This window comes from Myodes glareolus, chromosome 1 (genome assembly GCF_982192425.1).
Source record: "Myodes glareolus chromosome 1, mMyoGla1.1, whole genome shotgun sequence".
In the NCBI taxonomy this organism is placed as follows: domain Eukaryota; kingdom Metazoa; phylum Chordata; class Mammalia; order Rodentia; family Cricetidae; genus Myodes; species Myodes glareolus.
In genome coordinates, this window is record NC_142026.1 from 57,039,258 (window position 1) to 57,050,834 (window position 11,577).

An 11,577-nucleotide genomic window follows, 5' to 3' on the forward strand; every position below is an offset into this window, starting at 1 on the left:
CTGTTGTTTGGTTGGATGGTTTGGTTTGGTTTGGCTTTTTGATACAGGGGTTCTCTGTGTGGTCCTGGCTGTCCTGAAACTCGCCCTATAGACCAAGCTGGGCTTGAACTCAGAGATACCTCTGCTTCTGCCTCTCGAGTGCTGGAATTAAAGGTGTGTGCTACCACCACCCAGCTATAAACCCCTGGCTTTGATCACAATGCTGAATGAGCAATTGAATGACTGGGTTTGTTTATTTGTTTGTTTGTTTGTTTTAGACAGGTTTCATACAACCCAGGCTGGCCTCGCTCCTTCCTGTGTCCATCTACCGAGCACAGAATTCCCCAGCCTGGCCTCAGATTTGTGGTCCTCCTGCCTCAGCCTCTCCAGTGCTAGCATTGCAAGGATGTGGCCTCATGTGGCCTCACACCTAACCTGCCACAATCTTTTTAAGTTTTCTATAATTCAAAATTGACAGCCTCTCAGCCCAGCCTAGATTGCATCATCACATGGGCTGTGTGGAGTGGTAGAGCCATTCTTTCCAGCCTCTATCTCAAGGACCATGGTAGGAAAGCAGTAATGGTTTTGATTAAAGCTGGACTCACGTGGTTTTGTTTTCATTTTACTTTCTCTTTTCTATGGTGCTGGAGCATCCCATGTGCTCTGCCACCTAACAGTAGCCCTAAGGGCATCAGGCTTACCTTGATGTCCCCAATACTAGGCAGTGTCAGACCAAGAATTACTAGGATCTTTGATTTTGGGAGGAAGAGCAAGCAGTGGGGACAGGACCAGATCTAAAAGGATGGAGCTCAGCTGGCCTGCTCCCAGCAGAGGAAGTACCAAATGGGTTGACAAGGAAACCAGAGCCTGCCGCCTACGTGTGATCCCCAGCTTTGCCTGTGAGGAGCTTTGTGACAAGCCATTAACCCCTCATGCCTCAGTTCATCTATAAAATATCTTTCTGCCCCACAAATTATGAGTGTTTGATGAATCTATATTCATTACAGTGCTTAAGAACCACTGCAGAGCAGAGATGAACAGCAGTGGAGCAGCCTAGAATCCCCCAGTGAGGGCTGGGGTGTGGCTCAGTGGTAGAGCCCCTGCCTAGAATCCCCCAGTGAGGGACTGGAATGTGGCTCAGTGGTAGAGCCCCTGCCTAGAATCCCCAGTGAGGAGCTGGGGTGTGGCTCAGTGGAAGAGCCCCTGCCTAGAATCCCCAGTGAGGAGCTGGGGTGTGGCTCAGTGGTAGAGCCCCTGCCTAGAATCCCCCAGTGAGGGGCTGGGGTGTGGCTCAGTGGTAGAGCCCCTGCCTAGAATCCCCCAGTGAGGGGCTGGGGTGTGGCTCAGTGGTAGAGCCCCTGCCTAGAATCCCCCAGTGAAGGGCTGGGATGTGACTCAGTGGTAGAGTTCCTGCCTAGGATCTCACAGTTAGGGGCTGGGGTGTGGCCCAGTGGTGGAGCACCTGCCTAGGATCTCACAGTGAGGGGCTGGGGGTGTGACTCAGTGGTAGAGCTCCTTCCTAGAATAGATATATGTGATAGAAGTTTCTGTCCCACCCAGTCCCATAACCATTCAGTCCCAAATAAACACACAGAGGCTTATAATAATTATAAACTGTTTGGCCTATTGTTCAGACTTATTACTAACTACCTCTTATAACTTAAATTAACCCATAATTCTTATCTATGTTTAGCCATGTGGCTTGATATCTTTTCTCGGTAAGGCATTCTCATCTTGCTTCCTCCGCTTCTGGATGACAACTGTGTCTCCGCCTTTCCTCTTTCTAGAATTCTCCTAGTCTGGTTGCCCCACCTATACTTCCTGCCTGGGTACTGGTCTATCAGTTTTTTATTAAACCAATATGAGTGACAAATCTTTACAGTATACAAGAGCATTCTCCCACAGCAGTTATATACTTAAACTGTGGTATGAGCCTTAATAGTTCTGCGTTTCTAAAGGATTTTGATATTCAGCCCCAGACCTGAGAACCAGGAAGACTACGGGAGGGCATTGGGAGTCTGTGCTCTCTGAGTCACAGGAGCCTGCCTGAGCTGTAAAGATCCTCTTTAAAGTCTTTGGCTTCTGGGCTGGAGAAATAGCTTACTAATTAAGAAAACTTGCTACTCTGCCAGAGAATCTGAACTTGGTTCCAGCACCCACTCTGGGCAGCTCACATCCACATGAACTTCACCTCCAAGGGGAATCTCATATACTCTCTGGTTTCCACAGACATACACACACATAGTATGTTTCTCTCTCTCTGTTTCTCTCTGTCTCTGTCTCTCTCTTTCTCTCTCTCTCTCTCTCTCTCTCTCTCTCTCTCTCTCTCTCTCTCTCACACACACACACACACACACACACACACATATATATATATAATTAAAAAGAAATTTTAAAAAGAAAGAAGAGGTTGGGTGTGGTGGCACACGCCTTTAATCTTTAATCCCAGCACTCTGGAGGCAGATAGATGCAGGTGTATCTCTATGAGTTCAAGGCCAGCCTGGTCTACTGAGGGAGTTCCAGGACAGTCAGGGATGTTAAAACAGAGAAATCCTGTCTCAAAAACCCCAAAATAAAATAAAACCTAAAATTAAAAAAATAAAAAGAAATGAAAGAAAGACATCATTAAAACAACACACACACACACACACACACACACACACACACACACACAAAAGCACACAGAGTGGTCTTAAGGGTTTAAACTACAGAGTGACACCCTGACTCAAAAAAGAAAAAAGGCATGGTGGCTCATGCCTGAAATCTAAGCATCCAACAGTCTGAAACAGGAGAATCACTCACTGAGCTCAAGGCCAGCCTGGGCTACAAAATGAGACCGTGCCTCAGGGAGGGGTCAGCAGGCGGGAAATGTATGGAGACTGGGGTTTGTAGGAGGTAGTGTAGGAGGCTTCAAGGAGAAGCTGAGGCTGCCTGCCTCCCCTGGAAAAACTCAGTCCCCTTCTCTCTCGTTCCCTGGCAGTGCAAAGAGCTGTTTCGCTCTTCTCTCTCAATGACCCAACCCTGAGCCCAGACATCCCTCCTGCACACAGTCCAGTCCACAGCCACCTGAGCTTGGAGCGGAGCCCCCAGACTCCTAGGACCACCCCCACCATGAGGTGAGTTTCTGTGGAAACCCCAGGGTGCTGCAGGCCACCCCTTTGCTCACAGGGCAGGAGGTCCCTTTGTCCCTTGCCTAATGGCTAGAGTTGTCACACCAGCCATCCCCTGGGGATCAGCAGTGGCCAGGCAGACTCTGCCCAGCCCAGGACAGCAGATCCATCATACTTCCAGCTTTGAGCCATGCTCCCAAACATTCCTCAGCGCCCCCTAAGCTCTCTGCCTCCCATCTCCGTCTGTCTGTTGCTTGTTCCCCTCCTCGGTGGATCCTCCAGTGATGCAGACTGACCCCGGACATCTCATTTCACCCTCTGCACTGCTGGGCATGCACAGACCATCCATGGATGCTAAGGTGCAGCTCCACCGTCAGGAGGCTGTGTGAGAGGGAGGACAAGGAGACAAGGTCCACTTTGTCATCTCGCCCCGACGCCTCCAATTGAATGCAGTGAATCTGAGTGCTCATGCTCAGCAGAAAGTGAAGGGCTGGCAGGGAAAGCCTTAAGGGCCTTGCTGCCCACAGGGGACTCAACGGGGCACTGCACTATCTGCGCCAGCTGCCCACAAGGTTCTGCCTGCCACGGGCCTGCACAGCACCTAGCGGCTCCTGGAAGCCTTTTCTGAGGAAAAGACTAATATATGCTTTTCTTTACACCCTAGCTGCTCTTAGACCTTGACGGCCGTCAGAAACGTTGGAGCTCTGTAGTTACAGAAAATAGATGCTGCAGTTCAGGAGACTTTGGGGACCTGTGTGGCATTTTGACACCCCCCCCCCCATGTACCTGCAGCTCCCTGAGATGAGGACCAGGGAGGGGAGGAAGAGAGGAGGAGAGCCAGGAGGACCCAGCAGCCTCACCTCTGCAGCCCTTCCTCCAAACCCCTCTAAGTATAAGAGCCCTAAGCATCTGTAGCCTCAGCTCTGTGCAGGGAAGTGCCACCTGCTTCCAAAATGCCAGGCTGATCCAGGGCTGAGAGATTCATCCCAGCTAGATACCAGGCAGCAGGTCCCAGTCTCTGCACTTGGTGGACAGCATCCCCTGCCTCAGCCTGGGCGTTGTGATATGATTACAGGCCACAGAGGGCTGGGTTCTGTTAGACCTACCACACTAGAGCGGAGTAGCGTAGGTTCCATCGCCATTGATGGTGCTGTTGTCATTGGCTCATGTGGACTTTCTGGGCTTAGGCTGTGCTAACTATGCTGCCAACTAGATAACAGCTTGAGTGAGTTCTTTATGTCTCATGAGTACACAGCAAAGGTCCTTCCTAAAGTTACACACCCCTTCTTGGGAGAGATGCATATTTCAGGGAAGCTCCCACCCAGTCCTGGCCTGGCCTAGTGCTTCCTCAGCCTACATCCACAGGTAGCCTGTGCCCAGGGACAGGAAGGGGCTGTCTCTGGCTTCCCCACAGAGCTGCTCATCTGTGCCTTGCAACCGCTGGGCTTTCAGGAAGTGAGGACTCACCAGAGACCAGAAAGCCTGTACCTCAAGTCTCCCAGCTATGAGGAAGAACTGACAGGCCGCAAAACTGACCCAATTCCTTGTCTCTCCAGTGAGGAGCCACCTCTGGACCTAACAGGCAAGGTGTACCAACTGGAGGTGATGCTGAAGCAGCTGCACACAGACCTGCAGAAGGTGAGGCTTACAGTACACTGCCTGCCTGCTCCCCATGCGCTGAGCAGCACCTGTCTCCCTACAGTACACCTCCCTCCCGCTCCCCATGCGCTAGGCAGCACCTGTCTCCCATGACCCCTCTGCTCTGGAGTACGGTCACAAAGAGATTGAAAAACCTAGCAAGTAGGCCCGGTGGTGGTGGCACATGCCATTAATCCCAGCACTCTGTAAGCAGAGACAGGCGGATCTCTGTGTGAGTTCAAGGCCAGCCTGGTCTACAAGAGTGAGTTCCAGGACAGCCAGGGCTGATATACATAGAAACCCTGTCTTGAAAAACTAAAAAAGAAAAGAAAAGAAAAATCTAGCAAGCATAGGGAAACATGACATGTAGCTCAATTGTTTGAGTGCTTGTCCAGCACACAAGGCTCTAGTTTCCATTGCTAGCATTGCCTACACTGGGTGCTTATAATCCCAACACTCAGGTCATGGAGGCAGGAGAATCAAAAGTTCAGGGTCATCCTTAGCTACACAGGGAATTTGTAGTCTGCCTGAGATACATGAGATCACATCTTTAAATAAAAATATAAATGTAAATGGGAGCCAGATGTTGACCATCAACGGGAGAATGGTGATACAGATTATAGGTCGTTCATGCAGCAGAAGTCTGCAGCCAATTAAAGTAAGAATTTTAGCTAAGTCTCATGGCATCTATATAACAAACCAGGCATCCCCCATACCTGTAACCCCAGCTCTACATGGGGCAGAAACTGGAGGGTCTCAGGTGCCATTGTTGGCTTCCAGCCAATCTAAGAAAATAATAGCCATAGGTTCAGAGAGAGAGTTAATTTAAATAGGTGAAGATTGACAAAGGAGGACACCTGGACCCTCTCCACATACCTGCACTTGTACACACACCTGCACATACATAAATAAGAAAATAAGTTAAAATGAATAAATAGTAGTTTATCCATTGACTAACATGCAAGACAAAGCCAATAACTTTAGTGAGAAAGAGTTCTGAATGACCTTGATCTTCCTGCCTCACCCTCCCCATTGCTGGGATTACAGGTGCACCTCCACACCTGGAGAAGGTGCCTCCACATCATGACATTTTTAAAACAGTCCTGCCAGGCGATGGTGGCACCCGCCTTTAATCCCAGCACTCAGGAGGCAGAGGCAGGTGGATCTCTGGGTTTGAGGCAGCCTGGTCTATAGAATGATTTCCAGGACAGCCAGGGCTACACAGAGAAACCCTGTCTCAAAAACAAAACAAACGGGGCTGGAGAGATGGCTCAGCGGTTAAGAGCATTCATTGACTGTTCTTTCAAAGGTCCTGAGTTCAATTCCCAGCAACCACATGGTGGCTCACAACCATCTGTAATGAGGTCTGCTGCCCTCTTTTGGCCTGCAAGCATACACACAAACAGAATATTGTATACATAATAATATAATTGTATACATAATAAATAAATATTTAAAAAAAAAACGACAGAAAGGATAGTCGTGCATGAACGGACATCTAATAAGCAGCTTTCCGGCCTCATCTCTTGCATCTGTGTACCCTGCTGAGGGTATGGGAGATAAGACGCAGCAAGAGTGGAAAAGGCTTTACTTATATATTTGGGGTAATTCAAGGCAGGAAACAGCAGCACCTCAGCAGTAAGTTCTCAATACAGAAATCAGGGACCCTAGTTCAAATCCCCACCCCAGTACCCCGGAAGGCCTTGGCGTATTCCCTGCCTTGGATGTCAGTCACCCTCAGAAGAGCAGAGCCTGCTCAAGCAGTCTTGGTTCTGGTGAGGCTTGGCGGCTGTGGGGAGGTGGGGGACAACAGCATCTCAAAAGATTACTTCAGGCTGTGAGTGGGGCGCATGCCTGTGATGTCAGCAATAGGGAGGCTGAGACAGGATGATTGCAGATTTGGAATCAGCCTAAACTACACGGTAAGACCCTCTCTAAAAGGTCTTTGAAGTGGAAAACCACTTCAAAGGCTTTCCAAGCCGCCAGTCAGAGGCCAGGACATGAAGTAACTTGCCCAGGGTTGTTCAACTGGAAAAAGAGCTGAGATTTGAACCCTTGTAGCCAGGCCTATCAGGCCCCAGTCGCTGTGGTTTGTTCCTGTTGTGCGCGCTGCTAGGAGCACCCTTGGCCACTGTACTAACCAGCCCTTTTGCCCCCCAGGAGAGGCAGGACAAGGTGGTGCTGCAATCAGAGGTGGCCAGCCTTCGCCAGAACAATCAGCGATTGCAGGAGGAATCGCAGGCTGCCAGTGAGCAGCTACGCAAGTTCGCAGAGCTCTTCAGCAGGGAGAAGAAGGAACTCTGAGGCACCCTCCCTGGCTGGCAGGCAGTGGCTTCTGGTTGCAGGGGTGACAGGTCATCCAGCCACAGCCCCGCACCCACTGCCCCGCAACCTTCTGTGGGGTCTTAGCCCCAGGCGCAGTGAGCTAGCTTGGTCCCTCTCAGCTGCTCCCTGTGGCCCTGCAAGCCTTGTAGCCTGTTCCTAAGACCCAGCTGCCTGGAGCTGTGTTAGTGGAAGGGGCCCAGGAGCCCCTGCATGAGAACTATGGAACAAAATGGGTCCTTTCTTCCCCTACTCTATGATGGTCCAGGGCTCCTCTGTCCCAGTGTGCTAGCTCCAGACAGCATGGACATCACCCTCTGAGTCCCCCTTCCATACAGGAACCAGGAGCACTTTCATAGAGATTAAATTATTTTCCTGGGGCCCCAGAATAGACAAGAACCCCTAGCATCCAGATCCACTCCTTTGAGAAACCCTGTTTGTACAGTAAAGACTGTTTATACGATCTTTTTCTATCCGCTCCACTCTAGCAGACACAGGCCCCTCTGCCTTCAGCTGCTGATCGCCAGCCGTGGGCTCCTCCCCTAGCACAACTAGGCCATTGCATCCCACTCCAGAGGCAGCAGGGACCCTGGGGACAGGGCTGAAGCACAGCCTTCACCTGTCTGGTTCTCTTTTCTTTTTCAAGTCTCCCTGGCCACACTCCAGCCGCCAGCGGCCACCAGACATGCTCACTGTGCTCCCCGGGGAGCACTCAGTGCAACCCCCAGAGATGCTGATTCTCCAAAGGCAATAAGGGGCAGCTCACCCAGGAAACACAAATTCCCTTTTTCTCCTTCTTTAAAAACAAACAGAAAAGAATATATATATATATTTATTTTTTCATGTAGAGTTGTGCCAGAACAAGTTTGAATGGCCACGATCTGTGGGTTCTCCAACCCCAGGGTCAAGACATGTCCCCATGGGCCGGGGATCAGTGTGAGGACCCGGAGGAATGTGGGGGCAGCAGGTGGGGAGCAGTTGGCAGCATGGATTGAACCCAGAGCCATGGCTAGATGGCCCAGCCCTCAGCCCAGGACCCTTCACCTTCTCTTTGGGCCCATGACCTCTCTGGAAGGGCTCTGAGACCACACACAATAGACACTCCACTCCAGATGTGCCAGACTGGAGGGCAGAAGAGTACCCACGGCTTCCTGTGACCCGCCTCTGGCCCTGGGGAACCCCGGGTTGTGAGGGAGCAGCCTGCCATGTCCTCCACCCACCGTGGAATGGTGGTGGCAGACCTGACGACCCAGTGTCCTCGCGTCCTCAGCCCTGGCCAGCTACTGTGATGTCCTCCTTTCCTGATCCCCTTCCTGAAGGGTTCTCCAGCCCCTCCCCCTGCCCCTCCCCCTTCCCTCCTTTGCTCCCTCCCTCCCTTCATTTATTTCTTTAATATGTCTCCTCGTGTCTTCAGATCATTCAAATCATTTTGGGGACCTAATCATGTACATTGACAATTGTAAATTATAATTTTTGGTTTTGTTCTATTATTTTTGTAAGAATTTCTGCAAAAAAAAAAACCAACTATTTAATTTGAGGTTGATGTTCCTGTCTGATGGCTAGAGATAGCAGCAGGCTTTTTTCCATGTTGATTTGTTCCATTTGGATTTTTTATCATTCTTTATTGTCTCCCCACCCCCACTCCCCTTTCCCATTCCCATCCCTGTCTTGAGATTTCTGGCATGTTTCAGGAGGTTTCAAAGGAAATAAACGTTTCATAGAAATGGCTGGTGTGCTCTCGCAGGCAGCTGCCCGGAAATCAGCGCGGCTCCCTCCTAAATGCATATCACACCCCTGCTGCACAGCGCAGCTTACCAGCCTTACTGCTCATTCTCAGCATCCAGACAACAGAAATCCGACCCTCAGGATGTACAATTTGTGCTCAAGTTAAAAAAAAAAACAAAACCTAGGTCTGCAGGGTCTGCAGGGTGGACATGGTAACACAAGCCTTTACGCTCGTCATGCAGGAGACAAGGCAAGTGGATCTCTGAGTTCTAAGCCAGCCTGCTCAAAATAGCAAGCTCCAGGCTAGCTAGGGCTACACAGTGAAACCCCAGCTCAGAATGGGGAGGAGGGTAATCTGCTTTTGCCTGGTGTAATGGCTCCCTCTGAAACTGGGGCAGGAGGATCCCTGAGAGTTCAAGACCAGCCTGGACTCCACAGCAAGAGCCCACCTCTCTAGAAGAAAAAACCAGCTGTGTCGGTCACTTTTGTAATCTCAGCTCTTAAAGTGAGGGCATCGGGAATTCTTGGTCATCCTCAGCTACATAGCAAGTTTAAGGCCAGTCTGTGCTGTCCCCACATAAAGTGGTTCTTTAACAAAAAAAAAAAAAAAAAAAAAAAAAAAAAAATGCTGAGTTAGAAGAGGCTCAGTGGTTAAGAACGCCGTCTACTCTTCCAGAGTACTCCGGATGGCCAGCATTCACATGGCAGTTCATAACTCCAGACCCAAGGGGCCCTATTTCCTCCTGATGTTTGGGGGGGGGGTGCTGAAAAAGGTAACCCACACCTTTAATTCCAGTCCTTGGCAGGCAGAGACCAGCCTAGTTTACTTAGGGAGTTCCAGGGCAGCCAGGACCATGTAGACGTTGTCTCAAAGCAAACAAAAACACGAGGTTTCAGGTAAAATAAGGGCCATCTTAGTCCACGGGACTCAGACTCGAAAGTGAAGGCTCTACCTCTAAGACCCCACTTGCCGCAAGCCCCACCCCTTCAATCTCCATCTCATTTGTATACTCTGCCCCGCCCATTGTCAATGCATCTCTCCGCTGGGTCACACTACCAACAGTCGGAGTGGATTGTGGAGAGCAGCCCGGACCGCTAGGGGCTAGAGGTAGGAAGAGCACGATCGATCTCCCTCTGCGTCCACAAAGAAGTGTCCCCACAAGGACGTCACTCGTTCACACCCTGCTGAAGCCTCAGCCAGGATCGGGTTCCCTGTGGCCCTCTTGGCTTGGGGCAGCTTAAAACTCGATCTGTGGACATCTGCGAGTGAGCGGGCCACGAGGCAAACTGACTTCAGACCCAGGAATTCCACGGGAAGATCCCAAGGACCCGCCTGCTGTGGGAACGTTGCCTCTCTGGAGAGAACCGTACCCACCCCCCAACTAGCTGTCCTTGGCCTCTTTATGTCTAAGCTCAACTCTGACCCTCCTCTACCCCAAACCCTCACCCCTGCCCCCCAGAAAACGTCTTCTGAAATGCGTTTGCATATATTCAGTGGAGAATCAAGCCCTTCCAGCTACTCAGACATCCTCGCTCTCCACCCTCCTCAGGGCCCCATCCTTCAGCTCTGCCCTCCCCCCACCAACCCGGGCCAAGGGGGGAGGGAACCTGGGAACAAACTGTTCTCACATCCTCTCCTGGCCCGGGAGACACAACACCATCTCCCAACACCCCACCACTCACACGCGCACCCGCACGCGCGCGCCAAGCCCTGATGGCGCCTGCACTGCCTGTCGTCCTTTCCCTTCTTGCCCCAGTTTTCCCTGTCTCCCCCTCCCCCACCTCTACTTAGCCTGCCACTCTGTCTCCGGCCTCTCAGGCTGGCACTCTACAGATTACTGTTGTCCACCCCCCTTTTTTTTTTTGTTACGAGAGGCTCACAATGTAGCTCAGGATGACTCACCATCCTCCTGCCTCAGCCTCCAGTCCTGGGACTCTGAACCACTTGGTGTGCTACCATTGCCTTCCAAGCAAAAAACACCATCTACCTCCTCCCTGTCTACTGTCTAGGGGCCTCGCCTGTCCCTCGCCAGAGTGTCTCCTTATTCCATTTGCTTCCTCCTGACTTTGTAAATTTTCTGCTTCTCTCTCCAAAATGCTGTCCACTTAACCTCCCTTGGTCTTGCCAGAGACTGGCTTTTTAATTATTATTATTATTTATTTAAATTCTTGGACTAGTCCTCCATCTTTGTCCCTCTTCCCTCAGAATTCTTGGGAGCTGTCTTCATCTGTGTTATCTCTCCGGCTTTGTCCTTTATTCATTCAGTAAATTTGTGACTTCAGAATCCTCCTTTTTCCTGATCAGTGCCCTGGTTATCCAGGCTCAACCTGCCCCCCCCCCCCCCGACACACACACACACAACTGTCTCCTTGAATCCCTGCATTTTGAGATGTCCTCCTGCCCTTCTCCACTTTTAGCCACACCCAGGGCAGGGAATCCCAGGTGACAGCCAGCCATGCTGGGGTGCCATCTCCCCACCCTAGTCTGGGAGGGGGATGCCTTCGGGTCTCTCCGACCCTCCCTTCCCCCCAGCCCTCATTCCCACCTCCCTCTTTGAGCTGCCTCCCGCTGCAGCTGCAGCAGCCCGTTGCTAGGGCAACCACAGCTGGCTGGGTGGGAGCCCCTCCACCCCATCCCCCTCTTCTCTGCAGCAAGACAGGGAGGAGCTGGGACAAAGCCAGAGGGAGGCAGGGTGTAGGGGCAAGAAGGTGGGGGCTGGCCACAGTGGTTTCTTCAACCCCAGTGAGGCCCCGTGGCTCCCCATCTTGGTGACACCCCAAAGGTTAGAGAAGGAGGCAGTCA

General features: G+C 51.3%; 1 protein-coding gene across 5 annotated transcripts in view; it reads left to right on the top strand.

Moving 5' to 3' along the window:
• Window positions 1–8,773, top strand: part of Sipa1l3 (signal induced proliferation associated 1 like 3) — a 212,749-nt gene extending 203,976 nt beyond the window's left edge. For all 5 annotated transcript variants that reach the window (XM_085695202.2, XM_048439305.3, XM_087907031.1 and 2 more), the window contains 3 exons: window positions 2,960–3,095; window positions 4,646–4,727; window positions 6,888–8,773. In XM_085695202.2, coding sequence (XP_085551328.2) covers window positions 2,960–3,095; window positions 4,646–4,727; window positions 6,888–7,031 — 362 coding nt within the window. In that variant the 3' untranslated portion in view covers window positions 7,032–8,773. The remainder of the gene's footprint in view (window positions 1–2,959; window positions 3,096–4,645; window positions 4,728–6,887) is intronic.
• The last annotated feature ends 2,804 nt before the right edge of the window (window positions 8,774–11,577 follow it).